Source organism: Phodopus roborovskii, unplaced genomic scaffold (assembly GCF_943737965.1).
Source record: "Phodopus roborovskii unplaced genomic scaffold, PHOROB, whole genome shotgun sequence".
Lineage (NCBI taxonomy): Eukaryota > Metazoa > Chordata > Mammalia > Rodentia > Cricetidae > Phodopus > Phodopus roborovskii.
In genome coordinates, this window is record NW_026126651.1 from 1,707,811 (window position 1) to 1,734,737 (window position 26,927).

General features: G+C 54.6%; 2 protein-coding genes across 2 annotated transcripts; one reads left to right on the plus strand and one right to left on the minus strand.

Moving 5' to 3' along the window:
- Positions 1-4,122: 4,122 nt before the first annotated feature.
- On the minus strand, positions 4,123-19,029 carry Med25 (mediator complex subunit 25). Its single transcript, XM_051174363.1, has 18 exons — positions 18,755-19,029; positions 18,630-18,675; positions 18,380-18,504; positions 14,061-14,159; positions 13,682-13,802; positions 13,260-13,422; positions 13,022-13,137; positions 12,723-12,810; positions 12,450-12,643; positions 12,073-12,201; positions 10,747-10,832; positions 10,616-10,673; positions 10,420-10,527; positions 8,361-8,549; positions 7,987-8,058; positions 7,672-7,890; positions 7,357-7,537; positions 4,123-5,645 (listed from the first exon to the last, which is right to left on the minus strand). The coding sequence occupies exons 1-18, from the start codon at positions 19,027-19,029 to the stop codon at positions 5,380-5,382; spliced, it is 2,535 nt and encodes an 844-aa protein (XP_051030320.1). The 3' UTR covers positions 4,123-5,379.
- A 3,665-nt stretch (positions 19,030-22,694) lies between these two features.
- On the plus strand, positions 22,695-26,911 carry Fuz (fuzzy planar cell polarity protein). The gene is made up of 11 exons (XM_051174385.1): positions 22,695-23,104; positions 23,286-23,407; positions 23,626-23,710; positions 23,905-23,973; positions 24,135-24,239; positions 25,018-25,215; positions 25,295-25,390; positions 25,534-25,640; positions 25,723-25,787; positions 25,864-25,938; positions 26,615-26,911. The coding sequence occupies exons 1-11, from the start codon at positions 22,994-22,996 to the stop codon at positions 26,827-26,829; spliced, it is 1,248 nt and encodes a 415-aa protein (XP_051030342.1). The 5' UTR covers positions 22,695-22,993; the 3' UTR covers positions 26,830-26,911.
- The last annotated feature ends 16 nt before the right edge of the window (positions 26,912-26,927 follow it).

The following is a 26,927-nucleotide window of genomic DNA, read 5'->3' on the forward strand; positions in this document are numbered from 1 at the left end:
TCTCTCACACACACACCACACACAAAGAGCAGGGTAGGGCAGAGCAGGGGCTGGAAGTCAGGTGACCGAGTGCTTAACTAGCATGCCGAGAGCCCTTGGTTCCATTCGAGGATCACATGAATCAGACGTGGTTGTACAGGACTGTGATCCCAGCGCTTCAGGAGTAGAGGCAGGAAGATTAGTTCAAGGTCATCCTCTGCTACTTCCAGAGTTTTGAGAACAAGTTGAACTACATTAGAATGCCTAAAAAAGGGGTTTGCCATGGGAATTGTGCGGCCCTGGGTAGAGAGGCATAAATACCACGCGTAATGTGTGTTGTGTGCGAACCTGGGTCAATCTGTGCCTGGAGGGATGGCCATGAGGAACAAGAGGCAAAGACAGGTATGGCCAGCTTCCAGCCAGGATCCAGCCTGGACTAAGTGAGGTCGATGGCCATGCAGCGGTCAAAGACCCCACAGAAGTTAAGCAGTTACGGACAGTGCCACCCCTAACCTGTGTCTGAGCAACCCCCCCCCCCCCCCCAGCGAGGAGAAAAGAGCCTTGGCCTCCATCTCCTCAGGTTTGTTTCCTCCCTCAGCCCTCAGGACTCCTAACCTAAGACCTAGGAAGACTCGGTCCCCGGGGATATTCTCAGACAAGAGCCTCCTGTCTCATCCTCCCACGCCAGCATCACTACGACCAACTTCGTTTCTCTTTATTGAGCATGACATTTGGACTTCTTTAACTCTGAAAGGGCTCTGTGAGGCTCAGTATGGCTCAGTTGGTAAAGGTGCTGGCTGCCAAGCCTGAAGACCTGAGTTCACCCCCCTGGAGCCCTGACTGAGTTAGCTCCCCTGGAGCCCTGACTGAGTTAGCTCCCCTGGAGCCCTGACTGAGCTAGCTCCCCTGGAGCCCTGACTGAGTTAGCTCCCCTGGAGCCCTGACTGAGTTAGCTCCCCTGGAGCCCTGACTGAGTTAGCTCCCCTGGAGCCCTGACTGAGTTAGCTCCCCTAGAGCCCTGACTGAGTTAGCTCCCCTGAAGGCCTGACTGAGCTAGCTCCCCTGGAGCCCTGACTGAGTTAGCTCCCCTGAAGGCCTGACTGAGTTAGCTCCCCTGAAGGCCTGACTGAGTTAGCTCCCCTGGAGCCCTGACTGAGTTAGCTCCCCTGAAGGCCTGACTGAGCTAGCTCCCCTGGAGCCCTCTGACCTGCACGCAGGCAGGGGTAGGTGCACACACTAGACAACCGGAAACAAAAGACTACAACCTCAGTTTAGCTGAACCCCACCTTGTAGCTGACATGGACGGGAGTTACCTGCCGCTTCTGGCCACTCCTCTGACCCTTCTGTGGCCCCTGTCTGTCAAGTACCTTCTAATCAGTGGATGGCACACGCTAGTGGAGAAATGCAGCATCCCTACCGCCTACCGCAGCTTCTGGAAAGCAGAGCAAAGCTGGCCTCCACTTGAATGGAGGGAGAGCTGGTGCCTGGTCAGTACCAGCATACACACATACAATTATTTCTTCTTTTCTTCTTCTTGGAAAAGGAATACACCTCCCAAACCCTCATAACCTGAACTGAATTTACCAAACCCTCATAAATCAGTCCCAGAGTCATGACAGTGTAATCCGTTTTCCCACATCTTGATGTGGGCTGGAGATGGAAGCCAAGAGCCGGTACAGGCAGTTCAAAACTACACCGAGCCATGCCTTCAACTCCTCACTGGTGGATTCTAGACAGGAACTCTACAGTGAGCCACACCCCGAGCCTGAGAGCTGATTGGCCACTTGGGTAAGAAGTGAAGAGTGAAGCAGTTGTCACTTTTTTTGGTGGTGTGGCGTTTTTTTTTTTTCTGTGTAGACCAGGCTGGCCTCAAACTCACAGAGATCCACCTGTCACTGACTCACAAGTGCTGGGGTAAAAAGTGTGCCACCACTGCCTAGAGACGCTGTCATTTGTTTTGTTTATTGGTTTTATTTTGTTTTTCTTAAAAAGACTTGCTTTGGTTTACTTTATTTTGTATTTATGTGACTATGATGTGTGGGTGCCCTTGGAAACCAGAAGGATCGGTGAGCTGGCTGGCATGGGTGCTGGGAAATGAATCCAGGTCCTCTGGAAGAGCAGTATGTGCTCTTAGCCTCTGACCCACTCCTGCAGCCCGTTGTCCGTCCGTCCATCCTTCCTTCCTTTTGAAATAGGTTCACTCTGCAGTCCAGGAGAGCCTGAAGTTCAGGGTCATCTTAACCTCAGCCTTCTCAGTGCAAACACTCAGGGCGGAACCCACCCTCTCTCCATCCTACACCCTCACCCATAACCATGCAGTTCAGGACTTTCTGACAACAGGAAAATATGTTTCAGACACTTGGTGTATGTTGAAACAAACATTCCTCAAATATCCTTTTTTTTTTTTTTTTTCCTTTTGTTTTTGAGACAAGGCCTCCGTGGCCGGCCTTCCTGGCACAGGAGTTAATGAACTAGCTAGCACCACTGATCTGACATTCTCTTAGACTTTATCTTCCTCCTAGCTTCCCCTCAGGTGTGGTGAGTGGCCATCTTTGAAAACTCCAGTCGTGACAGTTTTGCAACTGTCAGTGTTGGGTGTTTGTGGTGCTGGAGGCTGGGCTCTCCTGGAAGCTGGACAAATACTCTACACACTAACTATATCCTGCCGGTTTTGATTTTGACCTTGGTCTTATTGTGTAACCCTGTCTGTGAGGACCCGGGAGGCCGGCCTTAAACTCCTGTTGTGCCTGCTTCGCCATCCTGAGTGCCCTCCAGGAGAAAAAGCCTGGCTACCCTCCTCTCTCATCGTTCTGTTCTCTGTTAAATTCCTGTCCCCTCCAGGCCCAGGCCTGGTCCAAACAGCGACGTTTCTGGACAGGGTGGCACAAAATTTGTCTCTCTGTGTATCACAGGCTGGCCTTGAACTCAAGAGATCTACCTTCTCTGCCTCACAGGTGCTGGGACTAAAGGCGTGCACCTTCATGCCTGTCCTGTGGCACAGACTTTTAATCCCAGCACTCAGGAGGCACACTGAAGGCAGATCTCTGAGTCTGAGGTCATCCTGGTCCACATACACAATGAGACCCCCTCCAAACCAACCAACCAACCAACCAACCAACCTGCAAAGCTCTATGCTGGCTCCCGGCTGGCTGGTCCTGCGACCTGGTTGGTTTGTGTTGTGAGGTTTGGCCATGTTTGGCTTTGCTCGGTGACCACAGTCCCCAACTTTCCTGTGCGTGGCACTGCAGTCTTTAGAATCCTGGGGCAGGGCGACACTGACACACGGGGAATGTGGCCGAGAGGCCAGCCTGTTGAGCAGCTGGGAGGGCGTCTGGCTCATGCATTCTTTTCCTGTGGTTTTTAACTGTGTGTATGCATGTGTGCAGGTGTCCTTGGAGGCCAGGAGCCAGTTCTTCCTGGAACTGAACACTCTTGGTCCAGTTTGGCACCACTACCTGCCATAAACTCCAAAGTGATTACTTATAAATACAGCAATGTGTGCTTCCAGAGTGCAGGCCTGGTGTTTGTGAGTCACATGACATGGGTCTGGGGACTGAACTCAGCTCCTCAGCAGGAGCAGCACTCTTAACCTCCAGGCCCACTACAACCATTTTCAATTCACTCTGAGGGCAAACCCCATTTCTCTAGAACCTCTGCCTGGTGCCTTCCTGGTACGCTCATCATTCACTTCACTTTCTGAGAACCTGCCTGCTTCTCCCAGCTTCCTGACCCCTGCCCACCCCTTAAAACACGGGTCTCCACCGAGCCTGTCCTGGTGCTGGAGTCTTGTTCTTCCAAGGTCGCACAGCAGATTTTGTTTGGTCCTCGGTGTGTGTGGTTTTGGTCTGAAGGCCTCCGGGGGGGCAAGCACTCTCCAGGTTCGCCACAGTCCCTAGCATCCCATGCCTCGGAGCCACGGGCACACACTGGCTGCATGGCCAAGTCCCACCTTGCCTTCACGTCTTCAGCTGCCACCTGGGTCCCCTGTTACGTCTTTAGTTTTGTGAGAATCACCCAGGGGAAGGGCCCCTCCCATCCAGACCCCAGGGCAGGTGCAGAAGCTCACCAGCCAGCAGGAGCCAGGCTGTCCCACGAGTGGAGTGGGTGGATTAGTCAGGGAGAAGGAAAGCCCACGGCCAGAAGGATAATCAAATTGGATCTTTACTGAGCTATGGTGAACGCATGGAACACAACACAAACATGTATGACACTAGAGTTCATACTTTAAATTCAAAATTGAAAAAATACAAATTGAAAAATAGAAATATTTAGTTATTAAAATTTCTCTCTTGTAATTCTCTTGTGCCTTTGAGCGGAGGCTAGAAGGCTGACACCTGCCCTTCTACACCCAGATGCCAGTGCCGGGCCTTGCATGGGACAGCAACCTTGATCCTTAAAATGGCATTTTGATTAAGGTCTGTAATGAAAACAGTGACTGTCACAAGTGTGGGCAGCCAGACACTTGGGGCCCTGCTGGGCAGAGGCTGAGGGACCTTGCCATATTGCAGAATTGCAAGCACCTTGTTGCACTGCAGCTTGCACTGGGGTCTGCGTTCACACAACCGGTAAGGGTAAGTGAGCCAGTGTTAGCTCAGGTTCAAGTAGCGTGTGGCCCTCGGGAGGGCTTGGTCTTGGGTCTCACAGTGTGGGTGACTGGTCCTGGCCACTTCTCACTTCCAGAAGCCAGCTGCAGCAAGGGTTAGCAGTCACACGGTTCCACGCCAATGGCATCCGTCTGCCAGGACCACACCACAGTCATACATTCAGGAGCTGTTCGTGAATAACCCTGCTTGAGACAGATTCAGTGTTCAGAGGGTGGGACCCTCAACCAGAAGATTCTAACTGACCTCCAGGGAGCCAGGGCAGGGCTCTGCACTTCACAATGAACAAGCAGGCCAGTTCCGATTTCCTGCACACTCCGGTCTCAGACAATTGGCTCAGTTCAAGGACAGGAGTGCCAGTGTGAAGGCGGCGCAGTTCATCTGGAGTCCTTGGTGACTGAGGCTAGGACCTGACCCGGGTCCTTGACAAACAGTACCACGTGGGATGAGGTACAGGGTGGCCCGGTCACTGTGACGGGGCTGTAGTTGTGCTTATGAATTCTGACATGTACATGCATGAAAGCAAGCCACTTCCAAGTGAGGGGCTGGCTTGGTGCCATCGCATACTTCTTCAGCTGCACGGAGATCACCACCACCACGAATAAATAAAGCTAACCACGTGGTCAGAGTTTCTGCACAGCCATCAAAGGGCCGCAGCTGTGGATCAGGCAACTGGACCCTCTAAGGCCTCTGACTCCTGTGTGCTTCAGCCTGCAAAAGCTTGTCAGACTCGCAGGACAGCCTTGAGGATGCAGCTCTGTTCGGGACACGGAAGTTCTTCCCACATCGCTCCTGGCTCCTACTCGTGGCTCTCCAGCGCCTCGCTGGCTCTGAGGGCCCTTTTCAGCTCCTGCAGGAGCAGGTCGCGGCTCTGCGCTGTGTACTGGTCGTAGCTCTTGCTGTGCTGGGACTCATAGTGGCGCTTCAGGTTGTACTCTTTCAGCACTGACACGTTTTTTTTGCATATTAAGCACGTAGGCATGCTCTTCACTTCCACAAAGAAATAGTCTCGCTCCCATTTTTCTCGAAACACGCGGCCCTCTCCTTCTTTCTTTCGTTTGGCCACTTTTGAAGGAGACATGGGTACAAGAAAGATTTCACTTTTCTCTGAATGCTACCACAGGACCACCACGGTGCCGGCCTCAATACAGAGGCCGGGCTTTCCGGCCTCACCGTGGAAGAGCAAGAGAGTGGTGGGACTGTGGCGAAGCCAAGAGCATGAGCCCCGCTGACAGGGCTCACCCAGCTACTACTGCCAGGCAGAGGGTAGACCCAGGGTGTCGGTATCTGACATGTTGAGGGGAGCGTGTGTGTGTGCGTGTGTGTGTGTGTGTGTGTGTGTGTGTGTGTGTGTGTGTGAATTTCACTTGAGTTTCACAGCTAACTAGAAGGAAGAAAGTGACACATGCTAACACAGGGAAGGCCAAACAAAAGTCATTTGTGGTGGCCCACCGGCCACTAGACTGAAGCCTCTCTCCTGGGATGGGTGGGCGACTGCACATTAACCAGTGTCCCAAACTCAGGCAGTGGTGGTCCAGGCACAGACCACACTCACAGTTAACGTGCCTGTGCGACAGACATCTCACAGCATCTCCAAGGAGGCCACCTGTGGACAAACCTGAGAAGACCCTGCAAGACCTCAACCATCCACACCTCCAAGTGGAACCCGGTCAGCACCTGCTGTGTGCAGCCTGAACTGCTACGGCTTCAAGCACAGCACACCGTCCCATGGGGACACCCTGACCCTGGTGTAGCACGTGCCATGTCCCATGACTTTGCCTGTTGCCTGCCCTGCTCCTACACATCAGCCTTTCTGACAGCAGTGCCACTGGCGACCTCCCTGGCCCTGCATGCCCGGGACCAGGCTCAAGCATTCCAGCCTGGCTCCTCCCTGCCATGCCCATCGCCAGGAGTATGCACCTCCTGACCCTGCACGTCCCTTTTCTGAGGCTTTGGCTCGCTGCACCTTAGTACCTCCTGGCTCCCAACTGCTGCTTCTCCTTCCAGGCCCCTCGGAACCCTGGCTGGGTCAGAGGCATTCTGGGCTCTGTAACCCTCGAGTGCACATGAGCTGTACACTATCTGCCCACCTGCCTCTGACTCTCCCAGAACCAGGCCACAACATGCTGCCTCCAACTCACCCCGTGGCCCAGCATCACCCAGCCGGGGCCTTGGGGAGTCTGCAAGGCGAGAGCAAAGACAGCCCTAGGGGCGTCAGTGACGGGAGCCGGGCATCGTTAAAAGGAACTTTATTGGGTGTTGGGTTCAGATGAGGTCCATGAGGATGTCGTCCTCCATGACGCTGGGCTGCAGGCCCGGCTGGGGGACCGGGCCCCGGGGACCCCCGCTCAGCAGCATCTGACCTGGGGGGCAGTGGGAAGGGCTGCATCTCCCAGTGGTCCCTGGGGCCATTGAGGACCCTGGGCCTCTCATCTCCTCTTCTGGGAACCCAAGGTAGTCAGGTTTCTAGAAGCTCCAGGGACCGCCAGACCCAGAGATCCTTCTAAGCCCAACTAGATACAGACACTTTCCTTTGACCTTTTGGGAGCCCTTCCCCCAACAGCATCACTGACCCTAAGGCATCTTCCAGCATCCCAGGGCGGCAGATAAGAACTGTGGGAAGTTCTCACTCACTGAAGCATCGCTCCCACGGCTGAGCTTCCCAATGGCCCTCTGAGCCCCCTAGAGCTATGGAGGCCCTTTGGTAAGGGGGTCCTCGCCAGTGGCTGCAAGGACTCCCAGACTAGACCTCCACCCTCCCCTAGAACACCCTTACCTGGCAGCGGAGCCCGCTGGGGAAGCTGTGTGGGCCACGACTGGGCCGGTGGAGGGGGCAGGAGTTGTGGCCCCAGCTGGGGCTGCCCCAGGCTCTGATGTGGAGGAGGCAGCAGGGTAGGGGCCCCTGGAGGCTGCAGGTGGTGGAGGGAGGCCTGGGGTGGGGGGACCCCAGTCTGGGGCTGGGGAAGACAAACAATGGCTCAGAGGGCCCAGCCTGTGCTCCAGGAAGGCCCTGCTGGCATAGCCCACCTCTTCCTCCCAGAGACCCCGGGGAAGAACCTGCAATTCCGGCTGCTCTATCCCCAAGTCTCACCGGTGGTGGGTTAAGGAGGAGGCTCCGCAACTGGGGGTTGGCCCCAGGGTTCTGGGGCCGAAGGATGGGTCCAGATGGAGGTGGGCCAGGGGCCGTTCCTGGAGGACCCTGGGGTGGTCCCGTGGGGGCCTGGGTAGTGCCTTGGGGCTGGGGCTGCCCTGTAGCCACAGAGGCCCCCACAGCACCCTGAGGCTGGGGCTGTGGTGCACGGAGCTGGAGCTGGGCAACAGACAGCATGAGGGAGGATAAGTAGTAGGACACTGCCCCACCCTGCCCCACCCCGCCCCGCCCACCAGTCCCCACCCGCGTCCTCACTAGATTCTGCGGGGGCCTCGCTTGGTCCTCCAGAATGGGGCCCAGGCCTGGAGGTGCCTGCTGCGCCCCCATCTGCACGGGGACAGAGAGGACAGGTCAGTGGTGAGGGAAGGCGTCTGACTGTTGGCGGACCTGGTGTGCAGGAGCAGGGTGCCTTCCTCTGGGGACACACCGTCTAGCAGGGGCATCACGCCCTGCCTGGCCTATGTCAGGGACTCAAGTGGAGACTGAGAAGGGACTAGAGCTGCCCTGCTGGGACACACGGGGCACACGGGCTCAGGTGAGTCCTGGGCATCACACGGGAGGCTTCCTGACTGGCTGACCGGGCTCTGGGGAGCCAGGAGAGGCCGTTGGCTTGCCACCCCCACACTCACCCCTCGCTGTTGCTCCAGCTTCTGCTGCTGGACCTGCTTGTGGTTGGTGATGACCTGGCGGATGCCGTTGACAAAGCCACTCTGGTCATAGGGGATGAGGCCCATGAAGATCTTCTTCTTAGAGGAGTACAGGAGCATGAGCACGCGCACCTCGCACGGGGCTGTATGCGGGAAGTGCACGCAGCCCGCCTGTGGACAGAGACTCTTCAGGAGCAGCCCACCTGGGAGTCACGGACTACCCTACCTCAGCTATAAAATCCTATAAGCCCGGGGCTAGAGAGGGGGCTCAAAGGTTAAGAGCAATGACTGCTCTTCCGGAGGTCCTGAGTTTAATTCCCAGCACCCGCATGGTGGCTCACAGCCATCTGTAATGAGACTTGGTGCCCTCTTCTGGCCAGCAGGAATACATGGAGGCAGAATGTTGCAAACACAATAAATAAATAGTTTAAAAAAAAAATTCTACAAGCCCTATGCCTAAGAAGTAGGGAGGGCTCAGCTCACTGTACAAGGCCAAGGAGGCCAGGTCAGTTTGGCAGCTGCCCTGGAAACAAAAGACTGAGAGCGACAGGCACTCAGACCAAAGCATCTGCTGAGCACTGACAGGACCCGCCTCATGTCTGAGGAGAGGGAAGACAGCAGGTCACTGACAGGACCCGCCTCATGTCTGACAGGGAAGACAGCAGGTCACTGACAGGACCCGCCTCATGTCTGACAGGGAAGACAGCAGGTCACTGACAGGACCCGCCTCATGTCTGACAGGGAAGACAGCAGGTCACTGACAGGACCCGCCTCATGTCTGAGGAGAGGGAAGACAGCAGGTCACAGCACAGGACCCGCCTCATGTCTGATAGGGAAGACAGCAGGTCACTGACAGGACCCGCCTCATGTCTCACTACACAGCACTGGCTGGCCTCCTCCAATCACACTAGAAAGGGCTCTACTGCGGAAGATGCCAGGAAGATGGGATTAGACCCTTGAGGGTGGCTCTCTCTCTCTCTCTCTCTCTGCCAGGGCCTACCAGCGTGGATCAGAGAATGGCAACATCACAAGGCAGCCATTTTGGGAGTCAGGGTGTCTCCACGGGCTCTCAGGGAACTAACTGGCTTTGGTGCCCATCAACACACTCCTCTCCTTTCCCTAGTCCAGCACAGAACAGGCAATGCCACCCAGGCTAGTGTAGTGGAGTGTCCTCCCCTACAGGGATGCAGTCTAGGGACCCAGACAGACCCAGAGAAAAGGAGGCCTGGTCAGAAATTGTGGCCATCTCTCATTTCCTGAATGAGATTCACCTCTTCCAAACGTTTAAAAGGACTCAGAAGCTGAGGTAGCCATCTTGTGCCGTGAAAGGCCTAGGCACTGACAGCACTGAGCTCTTCTTCTGCGTCCTGGCCTACAGCAAAGTTCCTGCTACTCCATCTTGGAACATTCCCCCAGAATTCAGTGTTTTCACTGAGGAAGCCAGCAGAGCACACCAGAGGGTCCTTGGCCCAGCTGACCTTCCTGACAACAGCCCCAGCCTGAGGTACAGCAGGCAATAGTGTCAGCTGGGGGGAAAAGGGCTGAGAGGCTCATGACCAGCAGCATCTGCCTGGGAGACGGCTGGGCAGAAGTCATCGCTCCCAATGCAGTACACACAGGCGCCTGGGTCTTCCCCAAACACAACTTCCAACCCACTAGCCCCCAGGAAGGTGAGCTCGCTTGGAAGGTTCTATGAGGCATGAGGGCCAGCCCTATGCAACAGAGTGAGGACACAGGAAGGAAGAGGGTCAGAGAAGCCAGGCCGGACAGCACACAGCTACAAACCAGCCCTCAGGAGCCTGAGGCAGAAGGACATCCAGGTGGAGGCCTTACTACACAGCAAGACTTATCTCAAATCATCAACACATACAGTACTGTGGGACAGGGATGCAGCAGGGCTAGGACACGAGGTAAAGCAAGGCCCAGGTCCTAACTGCAGCGCCACAAAGGGAACCCAAGGTAAAGACAGAAACTCCTAGCTCTAGGCCCCTGGGTAGAGAAGGGGACGGAAGTTAGTGGTCACCCATTGCCCAACACTCACAAAGCCATTGCCCATGATGCGGTAGAGGCCTTTGAGGGACTCCAGGTCCTTGTTGGTGAAGTGAAACTGAACCATTCTTGAGTTCCGGAACAGTGGGCCCAGGGTTGTCTGGAAAAATGCAGGCGTCATATGGCGGCAACACGAGGTAGGAGAAGCATTATGTGGGAAACAGGGTTAATGGCCGGGCAGGGCTCACCAGCAGCTGCTGAGGAATGAGCTGCATGATCAGTTTCTGGGGCCACTGTTCTGTTTTCCTGGGCACAGGAAGAGGAGAATCAGGGGCGGGGTGGGGCGGGCTGGGCCTGCCCCACCCTGACAAATACCTACAGGTTTTCTCCATGGCTCACATAGACCTGGCAAGGCAGAGACCTCGTCAGCTTGGTGTTGGCATCCACAGATGCAGGCTTTGGTTTCTGAAAGAGAAATGGTTAATCAGGCAGGGCCTCCTGACTCAACCTCCACCAGCTCCCATAGTCTCTCCTACCTTCCCAGCACCTCAACTCATGCTCCCAAAGTCCTCAAATACTGGGCCCCTCCTCTGGGCCCAAAGTCTTATAATCACTGTCCTCCAGAATGTGGGGGGAGCCCAAATTCTAGGTTTTGCTCTGTGTGTGTGTGTGTGTGTGTGTGAGAGAGAGAGAGAGAGAGAGAGAGAGAGAGAGAGAGAGATAAGAGATTGGGGATGGAGGCTTTGTGCCTGGTAGGCAATTGCTCAACTACTGAGCTTCAACATAGATTTTTTTGGGTGGGGGTGGAGTTCTCACTATATGTCTCTAGCTGTGACTGGAACTCACTCTGTAGAGTGAACTCTGTAGAGTTCAAGGCTGGCCTTGAACTTACAGAATCTGCCTACCTCTGTCTCCTAAGTGCTGGGATTAAAAGCGTGCACCACCATGCCTGGCTTCAAAGTAATCTTTTTCTGCCCCCCCCCCCCCTCCGATTTTGTTTTTTGAAACAGGGTTTCTCTGTGTAACACTCCTGGCTGTCCTGGAACTTGTTCTATAGACCAGGCTGATCGTGGACTTACAGACATCCACCTGCCTCTGCCCCTGCCTCCCAAGTGCTGGGATGAAAGGCACGGATCACCACTACCTGACTCAACATAACCCCCCCCATGAAAATTTAGTACTGTGTCTGCACTGTCGACATTTATGGTCTTGGTCTCTCCTCTTGCCTTCGTACAGGGTCAAAAGGGCCACGCTGACTACTCTAACCACCTTAAGGTGGGCTCCGGAGCATGACCCTTTTGACCAAATCCAGCAACCAGAACTTCTGCCTTTCCCTCAAGCAGTCACCACCGAGCACCAAAGCGGCCGTTCTTGGTGAGCTGCACCTGACACACTTCCTGAGAGCAGAGTTCGGCTGTTCGGCCTCAACGCCTACTCGCCCTCAGGCGTCTCCGTGAGGGCTGGCCTCAGGGCTGTGCCCCGGTGAGCTCTCTCCCATTGCTTACCGAGTCACTTCTGGTCCCATCGGGCCTGGAGAGCTGTCCTTTCTCCAGGGGCCCAAGAGGAAGCTCAACACTTAAACCCCGACTGTGACACCTGGCCCACAAACCCTAGCCTTCCCCTGGGCTAACCTCCAGCAGCAAGCGCTGACCCTCTGGGAGAAACTCACGTTCCACATTGCCAGCCAGCCCTCAAGTCCACTCACCTCCTGCCACTCGAGGACCCCGCTCCAGGCCAGGAGCTTGTTGGACACTGACTGTTGCCCGCCAAGGGCAGGAGGCCCAAGCTGGGCTGGTGAAGGACCACTGACCCCGCCTGGGGCTACAGTGCCTGCCTGCTGAGGACAGATGGCAGTGAGGGGACCTTACCTAACAGGGGCGGGACAAAGGTGCTTCCTTTACAATCACCAGGCATGTCAGGGACCGCCCATGGCAATCATGAGGATCTAGAGTCCCAAAGCTATAGGGCACCCCAGAACAGTTGGGGGCCCACAGGCCTGCCCCTGAGCTGCAAAGCACAGCACGAGCTTGGATCTGTTCCCAGGCCCCCGAGAACAGCGCTGGGTGCTGAGAGGGTGCCTACCATAGAGGGGGCCCCGGGCTGTGCCGCGGGTGCCAGGCCTGTCCCAGGGGCCACAGTGGACACCAGGCTAGGCTGGGAAGCAGCAGGCGGCTTGGGGGCTCCAGGAGGCCCAGGAGCCAGCGGGGGTGCTGGGGCCTGGCTGAAGGGGGGCCCCACTCCTGGAGCAGCTTGCTGGAGAGGATTTATGGGTGAAACTGTGGGAAAGACAAACATGAGTGGGAACAGGGCCATAAGGCCTGTGAAGCCAACCCCCTCTGCGCTTCCAGGACTCACAGCGTGGGCCCAGTCCAGCCTTCTGGTTCTTGGCGGCCTCCACAGCACTCTGTGCAGCCACCTGAGCAGCACTTAGGTTCCCAGGGACCTGTCACATGGGGAGAAGAACATCACCCCTAGATGAGGCAAACTATACAGTTCTCAGGGTCCAGAAGCTCTGGACTCCATCAGCACAGAGGCCATCTCCTGGCTGGGGGGGGGGCCCTCCCTCACACTGTAACCCAGTGCTCCATTAGGTCCTCTTATGAGGCCACAGCTCTGCAAGGCTCTAGGAGCTGGGTCCCAGGTAACATCCTTACCTGGTACTGCGGTGGGACAGGGGGCAGAGCCTGCTGGGGGGCTGCTGAGGACGGAGCTGGTGGCAGAGGAACTGGTTGCTTGGGCTGCAGAGGGCCTGGGACTGAGCTGCCGCCAACTGAGCACAGGGCAGACAGCCGAGGCCCGAGAGAGGCGGTGGCGAGCAGGAAAGAGGAATACAGAGTCCATCAAGAGCGTGCTCAAGAGGGGCTCCCCCCACGTCCCAAACCCAGGCCTCACCAGGCAGAACGAGCCCACGCACTAGCACCATGTGCCTGGGGTCCTGGCTCACGTCTACTGGTGGCTGCAATGGCTCCATCAGGGCAGGGGGAGCTGCCTTCTCAAACAGGAGCCGGAGGGCTGGCAGCTTTCTCGGAGAAACGATGGAGAAGTGGATACCACGCTGCAGGAAGGGGCAGGGTAAGAGCGAGGCCTCCATAAGTGTGTCTGGGCTAGCCTCCCCCACAGCTTTCACCAGACTGCCGGGGAGTGGGTGGCAAAGGCTGGCACCGCTTTCCCAGGGGACCCTGAGTATGGCCGATCATAAGTGGGCAGAGCCCTTGCCTATTCTGACTCAGGGTTCCGACCCCAGCCTGCTCCTGAGGCTCCCGAGGTGTGGCCAGCCTCCTCCCTCGCACACGGGGTGCGCACCCCAGACTCACCTCCCCTATCTTCTGCACCAGGCTCTCCGTCGTGCACCCTGAGTATGTGGTGCTCTCCACTGCAGGCAGCAGGTATGGGGGCGAGTTGCAGATGAGGAGACAGACTCGATGTGTCTGGCCACTGCTAGGGACAAAGTCAAGGAATGGAGCAGGTACTGGAAGCTGGAGGTCACGTTCTCACCCACTGGGATCATTTGCAGCTGGCAGCTCTGAGGCTCTCAGGCTTAAGTCAATTACTGGATAAGGCGCCAGGAGGTAGGTCCCTAGCTAGGGTCTGGTCAGAGGGTACTGGGCTGCCCTGGCCTGCACAGGGCCCCTGTTCCTGTTCCCCCTCCAGGGTGTGACTGAGGAGGATTTCCCAGGAGGTGGGCATACTCACATCTGTTCACGCATCTTCTTGAAGTCATCGAACAGCTGCAGGGCAGTGCTCAGACCCTCCGCAATGAGACTGCAGCTCTCGCCACCACCGCCCATGAACCTGTGGGACAGCCAGTTAGCCCCTCCCTACCCGCCCACACTGTGCTGGCTCTTATGTGATGCCATCCTCAGAGTTTTACTGGGTGACAGCAGCACTGGGCAGGGAGAAAAAGACAGGAAAAGGCATCAGCAAAGGGGAGAGAAGGACCCAGAGCACTGAGCCCGGCCTCTGTGCCCTGACCATCCTCCTGCTGTCCTTTCCTGAAGGGGCCATCTGCCTCACTGGTGTGCCCAGGCTGTCCTGGAACTCACAGGGACCACCCTGTCTCTGCCTCCCAAGTGCTGGGATTAAAGGTAAACATTCTATGTCTGGCTTTTATAGGATTTTGTTGGTACTGGGGCCATCATGTGGGTGCTGGGAATTAAACCCTGGTCCTCTAGAAAAACAGCCAGTGCTCTTAACTATTGAGCCATCTCTCCAGCCTCTCTTAGGAAGCAGCTGGTAACCCTCCTCCTCAGCCCTGGGAGGGTGGGGAGTAGCACGATCGTAGACAGCCTCCTCCAGTGCTACCAGTGAAAAGCACTCGCAGTGACGTGGCCGGGCTAACCACAGTACCCTTCCTGGAAACAGTCACTACTGTTTCCACTACTGTAGTGGAAGAGACAGCACCCCAATCTCTCTGAAAAAGGGGAAGGTAGGAGCAAACATAGACAGGCTATACGCAGACCAAGTCACAGAGTTCCTGGCCAGTAGCAGCCAGAGAGCTCAGGAAGGAGCCTTTCCTCCATGTTTCAGGGGTTTTCCTCTTTGCCAGAGCTCTGGCCTTGGCCTTGCAGCCTCTATACTGTTTCCAAAACTCTGGTGCTTTCCTATGGCCGCATAGGAAGCCCACCCCTACTGTCCCTCCACAGGCAGGGACAGGGCCTGAGCCCTCTCATTTCTTGTCTCCAGCCTGGTCTACCTGTCTAGTCCTTAACAGGCCTATGGTAGCTGCGTGGCGGCGGCAGCAACGGCGCAAGCCTTTAATCCCAGCACTCAGGAGGCAGAAACAGGTGGATCTCTGTGAGTTCGAGACCAGCCTGAGTGAGTTCCCGGACAGGCTTCAAAGCTATAGAGAAGCCTGTTTTTTTGTTTGTTTGTTTTTTTGGGGGGGTATGTTACAAATGGTTGGTAGATGAATAAATGGCTGTCTAGCCAGTAGAACATTTAGCTGGGCCTACACTGTTGCTGTGCCCTCTGTCTGCCAGGCACACAGAATGGTCGACACACCTATCTTTACCCAGACTCTTCCTGAAAGCTACTACACTGGTCTGGGTGCTAGTCCAAGTTGCCTATCCTGATATGTGCACACCATGTTCTCCTCCAGGAAGCCCAATCACCTGACACCACCATCACAGTACAGGTCCTAACTCTGTGGAAGCCACATCCACCACCATAGCTGCTCCTCCCCAGCCCCACCCATCATGGCTACCTTTGCAGCCTTCACTCAGGAGTTCCACCCACTGGCTACGGCTCTATAATTTGTAGAGGCCACACAAAACTTTGGGCATGGCTTGATGAACAGATGCACCTGAAATCTCTATGAGCTTCCACAGTGTCCTCAGGCCCAAGCACCCTGGGTCTTGGATCCTGTCCCATCCTTCTCTCCTGAGGCAGAGGAAATGTGAACAGCAACTAGGAGGAACGGGAATCCTGGGATGGAACAGGGGTAGTCCTTGTCTTCCTGTGAAGGCACAGGAAGCTGGACTCCTGTCTACTGAACATCTACATCCAGTGCTGTCAGCTACATTTTAACTGAGAAAAATAGCCCAGCCAGTGGTGTGGTACACACCTTTAATCTCACCAGGAGGAAGGCAGAGGCAGGCAGATCTCCACGAGTTCCAATGCTACACAGAGAAACCCTGCCTCAAAAAAAAAAAAAAAAAAAAAAAACAAACAAAGAAGCCCAGAGCAAGGCTGCCTCCTAACACCCTGTGTGCCTCGTCTCCAAGCACCACCATCAAAGCAGCAGGTGAGATTTCTCAAGCAGGGACAAGTCCTACCGACTCTGATTCCCATTCCAGGCCTGCCCCGAACATCCTGGACACGGGCCACAGGCCTTGACCAAAACAGTGATTCTGAGAGAGTTAAACAACGCTGAAACCCAGCAGTAGCAGAGGCCTCCAAATGGGGACACTTGTGTTACAGGGCTCTAAGTGTACAATGGAGGAGAGGACACAGTGCACTGCCCAGATAGCATCTCCCTTTATCTTCAAGTGCCCATGGCTAGTCTTTTTTCTAAGGGAGGAGCCCAGTCTTCTTACAGTCTGTACCACAGAGGTCTGGTGTCTTTGAGGAGCTTTCCCAGCAGCTATCAGCCATTGTTTACACAGTTATCTGCTTAAGCCCTGTAGGAGCCAGACCCTACTTGGAAGCATCTAGAGGAGAGACAGCAGGTACCTGGACTTCCACGGAGGTCCAGAAGCGGAGGCAGTGACGGGAAGCAGACAACTGGCCCATAAGAAAAGTCTTGCAAGTTCCTTGCACAGAAATGTACCCAGGAGACCTACCAGCCAAGCAGGAGTTCAACAGAACAGAGCTGGCTGGCACAGGCTCTCAGACTCATGCCTAACCAAGTGTGATGGCGGCCTTATGTACGCCAACCCTGACATGCAGCAGTGTGGACCTTGCGCCTTCCCAGAACTCCAGGTCTCACTTCAATCTAGCCCAGCGGTTCTTAACTAAGGTGCCATCTGCCCTCTAGGAGTCGCTCAACAATGCCTACAGACAACTGTGTAGGGGAGCCACCAGCAGCTAGCAGGTAAAGACCAGGGACAATGTTAAACATTCTCTGAGGTGCTAGGATATGGCTCAGAGGCAGGGCACTGACAAAGCCCTGGGTTCAGTCCCAGCAGCATAAACACACATCTCACCGCACCCAGAACAGCCCTCACAACAAATAATTATCCAGTTTCTGGAGCTGGAGAGAAGGCTTAGCCATTAAAAGCATTGACTGCTCTTCCAGAGGACCAGGATTCAATTGCCTATGCCCATATGCCAGTTTAGAATTGTCTGTAACCAGTTCCAGAGGAGCAGGCACCCTTGAACAGACATACATGCAAAACACCAATGTACATAAAATAAATTTAAAAAAAAATTTTTTTTTTTCCAAGACAGAGTTTCTCTGTGTAACAGTCTTGGCTGCTCTGGAACTCACTCTGTAGACCAGGCTGGCCTCAAACTCACTGAGCTATACCAGCCTCTGCCTCCCAAGTGATAGGAATAAAGGTGCCTCCATTGCCTGGCAATATAAATAAAAATCTTCTAGAGCTCTGTCTGAATGTTCTTCCAGAGGACCCAGGTTTGATTCCCAGCTCCAAAGGATGTGACGCCCTCTTTTGGCCTCCAGGGGGCACCAAACACACAAGAGGGGCACAGATATACATGGATGCAAAACACTTGTACACCTTAAACAAAAATACACCAGTCTTTTGAAAAAAACAAAAACAAAAACACTTGAGTGCTGGGCTGGAGAGATGGCTCAGGGGTTAAGAGCACTGGCTGCTCTTCCAGAGGTCCTGAGTTCAATTCCCAGCACTCACATGGTGGCTCACAACCATCTGTAATGAGATCTGGTGCCCTCTTCTGGTGTACAGTCATATATTCAGGCAGAACACTGTGTTCATGATAAATAAATCTTAAAAAAAAAAAAAAAAAAAAAAAAAAAAGACAAAAACAAAACAAAACAAACCCTTGAGTGCTAAGTGTCAACAATGACTAGCATGGGAAGTCATGTTCAGTCATGCTCTACACTAACCACTCGTCCTGACAGCCTCAAGGGGAGTGCAAGGGCCGGCTTTCCACTGTGTTGCACGTGCACACATACACAAACCCGGGACACAGCAGACATTCAAAGCACACCTACTTTACCAAATCAGGAAGGCCTAGATCAGCACTGTCAAATAAGCCTTGACCGTAGCCAGCCTGTGGATCCACACGGAAAGGTCAGCTTCAGAGGCCCTTCCAGCACCCAGCAGTCTACACTGCTACTCATTTGCAAACCAAACACGAGGCCAGGGCAAGCGGTAAGAGCAGACACTCACACAGCTTACCGTGTGTGTGTGTGTGTGTGTGTGTGTGTGTGTGTGTGTGTGTGTCAGGTGCCAGCACCCTACGAGGCTGTGTGCTCTGCCCCGCCCCCCACCCCGGGCTCCCATTCCTGCCGGGGACAAGTTTTGTTCTGCTGGGACCCATGGGACCCACCCCCACCCACCCTGCCCCCAAAAGGAGGAAAGGCTCACTTGATGCCATCGAGCCAGGAGACAAACTCATAGGCGCTGCTGGTAGGAGCGTGGCACTGCACGTAGGACTCTGGAGCGCAGTCCACCGTGTTGAACACCACAAGGCTGTACTGGGTTCCGCCATACTGGGAGGACAGGGCAAAAGAACTTTAAAACTGGGGCCTCTGGCGGGGAACCGGGCCGCCCAACTTCCGACCAGGCCCGCCCACACCCAGCTCCCTCCCTCCCCGCGACGCGGCCGCACACTCACGTCTCCGCCGAAGTCGGTCTCTGCCGGGGGTCCCCCGTTGAAGTACCTGCGGAGACAGAGGGCGTGCATGCAGCGTCCCTGCCTGCAGGCTGCGGCAGCGGGAGGCCGCGCCGGCCCTCACTCACTCTATGGCGGGCAGCAGGTAGTGCTGGCGGAGCCCCTCGAAGTACGGCCCCAGGTTTGCCGTTCCCTCGATCACAAACACCACGTCGGCCACCAGGCCCCCGGCCCGAGCCGGGCCCTCGGAACCGGGGACCATGCCCCGCGCCGCCGCCGCCAGGGCCGCCGCCGCCTTCGCCGTCCCGGGACGAACAGAAGTGCGCCTGCGCGAGGCGCTCACCCGCGCCGGACGTCTGGCAGCCTCTGCTGAAGCCGGTGCGGCCATGTTTGAGCGGGGCATCCGGGGAGTGGCGGTTTAATCCATACCCTGGCGATTCCCACACCACGAAACTCTCAAAATGGGCACAACAAGTCCCCCTGGGCGCCTCTTGAGACCGAACAAACTTCTGTTCACAACATCAAGAACGAAACAAATCGGAAAACGGCACATCCGGTCACCATCTTGGAGTCGGTCTCCGACCCCGAGCTGAAGGGGAAGTTTGTGGAGCCAGGTTGCTAGGCAACGCGGACCCAGCCGTTGTGTTCTCACACAGAGATAAAGTTAATAAATTCTAGTCTTTCTGACCGGGAACAGACCGGAGAGAGCGGTCCAATCACGTCTTCGGAAACGGCGTTGCCAGGCAACACCGTAAAGTTGCAGACGACTTGGAAACCAGGGCAGATGTTTTCGCTCGAAAAGAAGCGAATTCCTACTTAAGTGGAGGTTGCTAGGCAACACCTGATCCCTGTTTTCTGAGAAAGAAGCTCAAGGCAAATACATTCCTTAAAAATAAATAAACAAACAAATAAATAAAAGTCACTCATCACTGGAGCCAACGGCATGAATATAAAATGACCTGGAAAATTACTGTAACATGTGTGGACAGAAACTTAATAATCAAGCTTACTAACAGAAAGATACAAAGCTGGGGCGGAGGGGAGGGGTGGTGGCGCACGCCTTGAATGCCAGCACACTGGACGCAAGCGGATCTCTGGTTGAGGCCAGCCAAGTCTACAGAGAGTATCAGGACAGACAAGGCTAGACACAGAAACCTTGTCTCGAAAAAAAGGAAAACAGGGAAAAGATAAAGAAAAGAGCTGAGCGGTGGTGGCGCACGTCTTTAATCCCAGCACACAGGAGGCAGGGGCAGGAGGATCTCTGAGTTCCAGGACAGCCTGGTCTACAGAGCAAGTTCCAGAACAGCAGAATAGTCAAGGCTACACATAGAAACTCCTCCGTTTCAAAAAAAACAAAACAAAAAGGAAAGAAAGATACAAACACATTTAAAAATGTGAGTGGTAGGGAATCTGAATTCGGGCTCTCATGCTTGCCCGGAGCCATTTCCCATTCCTGGTTTTTGATGGGGTTTTTGTTTTTTATTTTTATTTTTTTATTTTGTGTCCTTCACCCCACCCTCAAAACAGAGTTTCTCTGTGCGTGCAATCAATCACAACCAGCTTTTTGTTTTTTTTTTTTTTTTAAGATTTTTGCTTAATGTGTATGAGTATCTTTCTGCATGAACATATGTGTTATATATGAACATATATGTTATATGTAGCACTCATGGAGATCAGAAGACAGAATTAAGAGTTAAAGGAGTTTGTGAGCTGTCATGTGGGTGCTGACAACTGAACCTGGTTCCTCCAAAAGAGCAGAAAGTACTCTTGCAACTGAACCATTTCTCCAGCACTAAAGCAAAAACAAAAATAAACAAAAAAAACCAGGAAGAAAGTGACTAGAGCAAACCTGGCTTTTTTGTTTGTTGTTGGTTTTGTTTGTTTGTTTGTTTGTTGGTTGGTTTTTGTGTTTTGTTTTTTGTTTTTTTGAGACAGGGTTTCTCTGTGTTCTAGAAACAGCCTGCTCTACAAAGCAAGTTCCAGGACAGCCTGGACTATTAAACAGAGAAACCCTCTCTTGAAAACAAAACAAAAATTATTGTACCTTCTGTTTCTTTCATCATGTATAGGATACTCTTGTTAATCATTAATTATTTGTGGAATATTTCTTCACACTATGAGTATTGTCACTGTGATTGGGTTAATAAAGCAGCTGACTGGCCAATAGCTGGTCAGGTAGAAGTTAGGCAGGACTTACAGACAAAAAGAGCTTGAACAGGAAAGAGAGTCTGGGAACCAGAGGAGACTTGGAGAGGAGACCAACTTGCTATTCTGAGAAAAGGCAACAAGCCACATAGCAGAGCATAGATAAGAAATATGGGTTAGAGTCAGGGAGATCTCTGTGAGTTCTAGGACAGCCAGGACTACTACACAGAGAAACCAAGTCTGGAAAACAAAACAAACAAAAGGGAGAAAAAAAGGAAACATGGATTAATTTAAAATCAGGAGTTAGCTAGTAACGTTGTTTGTAGGGTCTGGAGCAACAGCAGTTAAGAGCACTGGCTGATTGCTTTCCCAGAGAACTTGTAGTCAATTCCCAGCATCCACAGGGCAGCTCACTCCAGTAACTCCAGTTCCAGGGGATCTGACACCCTCATATAGACACACATTAAGGCAAGACACCAATGCGCATGAAATAAAAATAAATAAGTCATTAAAAAATATTGTTTTGGCCAGGCAGTGGTAGTGCATGCCTTTAATCCCAACACTGGGAAGGCAGGGGCAGGCCTGGTTTTCAGAGTAAGTTACAGGACAGCCAGGAGTTTCACACAAAGAAACCCTGTCTTGAAATAACAAAAGAAAAAAATATTGTTTTGTAATATGCTTAATAAATGAAAGCAACTGTTCTAAAACACACAGTAACCCAGCTGGTAAAAGTGCTAACTCAGGGAAGATTTACAGAATCAGAAGGGTGTGGCCATGATAACCCTGGGGAAGATGGGACAGAAGGATCATGGGTTCAAGACCAGCCTTTGTCACACAGGGAGATTTTTGTCTCAAAAAAAAAAAAAATCAATCTATGAAACATATCGGAAGAAATCTCAAATTTATTAAAGGAAGATTTTTCAGTTCCTTGCATGCATAAAAACTGATTACAAAAAGACATAGAGGGCCTAGGAGATGTTGGAGAAAGGGTGAGAGGTGCAAGGCCAGTTCTGGCTACATAGCAATGTCCCGGTCTGCATGAGCTCCATGAGGCCCTGTCTCACACACAAAAAACAAACACAACAAAAAAGAAAACAGAGGGAGAATGGCAGTGGCTGGCATTTGTGACCAAAGGCTGGGAAATTGCAGTGAGCTTCAGGTCACCCTGACCTACAGAATGAAAGTCTCTCACAAAAAATACAAAATAAAGATACAAGGCTGTAGACATACTATCGCGTGTGCCATGGCATGTACGCCAAGGTCGGTTTTGTGGAGTGGGTTCCCTCCTGCCACAAGAGTGGATTGACCACCAGACAGGTCTCCAAAGTAAGCGCTGTGTGATCTAATACGCCCAGCCACGTCTCTGGCCCCTAGCCATGCTCTTGATGAGGAAAGCTGAGGAAATGATAGTACAATATCCTATCTGTGAAAATCCGTCCTGGTACTCGGTGCTAACTTCTATTGTTTCATGGATCGGGGTTTTCAGTACTTTGACTTTCTACACGATATGCCATCATAAGCATGAGTTCATTACGGAAATATTTTTTTTTTTTAAATGATTTTGGAAACGTTTTCTTTTGCCTTTTTCCCAATAACAAAAACAACCACCTCATTTGGTGGTTACTAGGCAACGCTGCCCGGATCAAACCACTCTGAAAAAGTGAGAGGGAGGTGGTGGCACAGCTGTTTACAGTTTCAAAGCGGAAATTAGTCTCAATAGTGGTTGCTAGGCAATGCCTGAACATACTGCCATCTTTGAGTGGGGCAAGCAAGGTCTTTACCACTTTGGAAAGAAAAAGCCATGCAGAATGTTGTCAGGCAATGCATTAGCACTGTCACCATCTTCCACCAGCTGTTAAGAAAAGTATCATGCAGATTATTGCGGCACACAGGAAGGTTGCTAGTCAACACCTTGTCAGCATCGCCGTCTTCAAGCTAGCGTCTTCATCCTCGGTATACAAAGGATGGACGTGAAGCTGTCCGGCACCAACTTGAACGCTTGGCAAGCACTACTTGTCGCCATCTTTGTTAGGGTCATGATGACTTCCGATTGGGGCGGAAGAGAATCTAATCCGGTTGGAGGGTCTGAGTTGAGGTAGGCGGGAATTTGGCCATCTCGCTTCTCGCCCTCTGGCGGCTCCGGACTGCAGGCCAACTTTGACTACCCGCATGCTCCCAGACCCACACCGAAGGTCCCCAGGGGGTGGCTTTCTGGCTTCCAGATGGGGGATGAGGGGCCAGGAAGCACGGTTCACCTGCTGTGCCTCGCAGCCTCCAGCGGGGTCCCCCTGTTCTGCAGGAGCAGCGGCGGCGGCGCCCCCTCCCGTCAACAGGTGGGGCGTTGGGTTCCTGACCTGAGAGAAGGGGTTTGGGAAGCTCTCCCGGGAGTGGAGGCTGGCTGGTTCCCCGAAGAACTTTGGGGGACCATAGGAGGCTGCAGAGTGGGACCCCCGGGTCTCCGTGGGGAGGTCACGTCACTCTTCGGAGTGACTACAATGCTTTCCCACCCGCCAGCTTCCCTTTTCTGTCGTCGGTTCCCTCAATGGAGTCCACATGTTTGGGCAGAATCTGGACGTGCAGCTGAACTCCGCAAGGACGGAAGACACAACCGTGGTGTGGAAGAGCTTCCACGACAGGTCCCTTGGCGGGAGCGAGGGAACGAGAGACCAAACCTGTTCAGTGGCCCCTGTCTTAGATGATCCCAGAGTCCTGGCCTGTGGGCTCTTGGATAAGTTACTCACCCTCTCTGATCCCTGATTTGCCCAGTGTCGTCTGCGGTGTTGGAACAGACACCGCTGTCTTGGCCGCCTTCCCCAGGCTGACCTCATTCTTGCGTCTCTGTTTCACCCCTCAGCATCACCCTCATTGCTCTGTCATCCGAGGAGGGCACATGTGAGCTGATGCTGGAAAGAATGCTCCACATGGTGTTTGGGGCCATGGTGAGCCTGGGTCCTCGTGTCCCCCAACTCAAGCTCTGCGCGCTCGGCCCGTTCGTTCCCCTGCGTCCTCCCTCACACCCCGGGCCGGGAAGAAGCCCTCTCCCTGCTGCCTCACACCACCCCCGCCCTGTCCTCTCTCACTAGAGTCCCTTCCCCTGTGTTAAGGGTCCCACTTTCTCACGCGACTCTTTTAGGTTCTCATTGTGGGACTGGAGGAGCTGACCAATATCCGGAATGTAGAGAGACTGAAGAAGGAATTGAGGGTGAGCCTCTAGGACACCAGTGCACTTAGGATCCCTAAATCTTGCCTGTTTGTAACTATAATTACCGCCAGGCCGTGGGACAGCTCGGGTGTTCACCCTGGAGGGGCCCCGGCGTTCTCTGGACTGCTCTGGACCTAGGCTTCTCCCTTTGTCTCTGCCAGGCCAGCTACTGTCTCATCGACAGCTTCCTGGGGAACCCTGAGCTCATCGGGGACCTGACCCAGTGTGTGGACTGTGTCATTCCCCCAGAGGGGACCCTCATGCAGGTATCGATCGGGGCAGCTGGAGAAATGGGTGTGGCATATCTCTGGGCCTCACCCCAGCATCTTCTCATTCTGGAGTGAGCGCCTGGAGCTCTTTGGAAAGGATCTTTTTCACCAGAATTCACCCTGACACTGCCCCTATCTGCTGCAGCTTCTACTTCCCCTAGGACAAGCCCCCTCCCCTCTGCCTAGTGTCCCAAGGCCTGTGTCCTCTGGTGCTCACCAACATGTGTGACATGCATGCATCAGCTTTAACTTCCTCCGGGGCCTCAAACCTAAGACTTTGCAGGTCCCAACCTTGAAGGGAGCTCTGCCTTATCTGGGCCAATCCCTACTTGCTTTTCTGCCGCTCCTCGAAGTGTGGTCCCACCTCTCCCAGAGCGTCTGTGGACCATGAATTGTGCACTTTTTTTGGCAAGCAGTGGGAATCAAATTGTAGACGCGGTTGTTAAAAAGCATTGGCTTTACAGGGCCTGCCACTCCAGCTACTCTGGAGGCTGAGAAAGAGGATGCAAAGTTTAAGGTCAGCAACGCCTGACTCACATTCAGTGTGGCTCGGCAGTGGAGCTGCTTAGTTAGCATGCCCAAAGCTTCGGGTTACATCGTCATCACTGAAGGAGGAAAAGAAAAAGTGATGCATGGTGAATTGAGGATGCTGTTCACAGAGAGGGTGTGACATGACGCCCTTGGTCTTGGGGCTGCTCTGCCACTCCGGGCTCAGGTGGAGAGGCCTTTCCTTGCTTTATGACTCCTAGTCTGACCCCCCCACCCACCCACCCAGGAAACCCTGTCAGGGTTCGCGGAGGCCACTGGCACGGCCTTCGTCAGCCTGCTGGTGTCAGGCCGAGTGGTGGCAGCAACCGAGGGCTGGTGGCGCCTGGGCATGCCTGAAGCCGTGCTGCTCCCCTGGCTGGTGGGGTCCCTGCCACCGCAGGCGGCTCGCGACTACCCGGTGTACCTGCCTCACGGGAGCCCCAAGGTGAGTGGGAGGGGCGGGGCGGGGCCTCCAGTGGGCGGGGCCAGCCTACTTAGCCCCGCCCTCCTACACTCGGCCGCAGGTCCCGCATCGGCTGTTGACCCTAACGCTCCTGCGGGGCCTGGAGCTGTGTCTGCTGTGTGGGCCACGCCCGCCCCTCAGCCAGCTGGACCCACAGGTGAGGCTGCTGGCCCAGTCGCACCCCCTCCGCGAGCGCCCCCTGCTGTGGCCACCTCTGTAGCCAAAGCCAGCTCCACGAGGCGCCGGCTCCCTCCCTCACCCCAGCCCCGAACTCACGCCCGCCCCTCGCACCTCCTGCAGCTATTGGAACGCTGGTGGCAGCCGCTGCTGGAGCCCCTCCGGGCCTGTCTGCCCCTGGGCCCCAGGGCTCTGCCTGAAGGGTTCCCGCTACACAGCGACATTCTGGGGTAAGGCTGGGGGGCAGGGCTCAGGGCGGAGCGGCCCTTTGGCCCTGTCAGCTCCCCGCGGGCTGATGGTGCCTTTCCCCAGTCTGCTGCTGCTGCACTTGGAACTGAGACGCTGCCTCTTCACTGTGGAGCCCTCGCGGGATAAAGGTGCACAGGGAAGCGGTAGGAGGGGAGGGCCTTGGGCTAGAGGCCACCTAGTCACCACTGCTCGGTTTTCCTCTAGAGCCTTCCCCTGAGCAGCGCAGGCGCCTCCTCAGACACTTCTACACTCTGGTGGTCACCCCACACTTCTCTCCAGGTGAGTGGCAGGCGTGCATCCCGCATGGCAGGCGTGCATCCCGCATGGCATGCATGCATCCCCGCATGGCATGCACACCCGGAAGCACAGAACCCAGCGACTGCCCGAATTGCCCTGGTCAGCCTTAGTACTCGATTCCTTCTCCAGCCAGTGCTTCCACAGTAGGGCCTGGTTCTGGACTGAGCATTTTGTCCCACACGTGGAACTTCATTCAGCCCCACCCGTTGTTGGCCAAGGCAGGAGAACCAGGAGTTGAGGGTGGCCCGTGTTATATATAGGGCCTCAAAAGAAATGAGGACGTGTGGCTTCACCCTCCTAGGCAAGGACCATCAGCCACTCTATCCCACGTGCCAAGCAAGGCTAACTTGGCCGAGCTCAGTGAGCCATCCCTGCCACCCGCCACGGTGCCACGCCGCGCCGGGCAGAGCTTTGCTCAAGCCGAGGGGAGTGAGGACCCGGCAGAGGCCACATTGGGCAGCTGTGCTGTCTTTACTGCCCCAGGGGACGGCAGGGACTGATGGTGCCCAGCCAGATAAAGATATCGCAGTGTGCGCACTACTGGATGTCTGTACTGGGGAGCGTAGGGCGTGACCCTCAGGAGGGTGACAGCAGCGAGGCTAGGCGGGGAGGGGCCAGAGCTGTGCTGCTCATCACTGCCTTCCCTGTGCTTTCCCAGAACCGGGGCCTGCAGAGAAAGAAGAGGCTGCAGTCCACCCAGCCCAGAGCCCCAGGGCTTGCTATCTCGTGCTAGGGCCAGGCGTGGGGTGGCAGCTGGTGGCTGTGCAGCTAGGGCTGCGGCTGCTGCTGCTGCTGCTGTCTCCTCAGAGCCCGACCCATGGGCTGCGGGGCCTTGCCACGCACACTCTACAAGCCCTCACCCCATTCCTTTGATCACCCAGAGGTGGGCAGCCAACAGATGGGGAATAGTAGCGTCTCTGTTTATTCGCTCACAATAATACACGGCCCCAGATGGGGAAAGGGAGGGAGGG

Coding starts and splice junctions, on each gene's coding strand:
- Med25 (XM_051174363.1), bottom strand. CDS start 19,029: ATGCCCCGCTCAAACATGGCCGCACCGGCTTCAGCAGAGGCTGCCAGA. Junction 18,676..18,754: donor TACCTGCTGCCCGCCATAGA/GTGAGTGAGGGC, acceptor CTGTCTCCGCAG/GTACTTCAACGGGGGACCCC. Junction 8,550..10,419: donor GCATCATGGGCAATGGCTTT/GTGAGTGTTGGG, acceptor CTCTGTCCACAG/GCGGGCTGCGTGCACTTCCC.
- Fuz (XM_051174385.1), top strand. CDS start 22,994: ATGGGGGATGAGGGGCCAGGAAGCACGGTTCACCTGCTGTGCCTCGCA. Junction 23,408..23,625: donor TGGAAGAGCTTCCACGACAG/GTCCCTTGGCGG, acceptor TTCACCCCTCAG/CATCACCCTCATTGCTCTGT. Junction 25,788..25,863: donor GGAGCCCTCGCGGGATAAAG/GTGCACAGGGAA, acceptor GTTTTCCTCTAG/AGCCTTCCCCTGAGCAGCGC.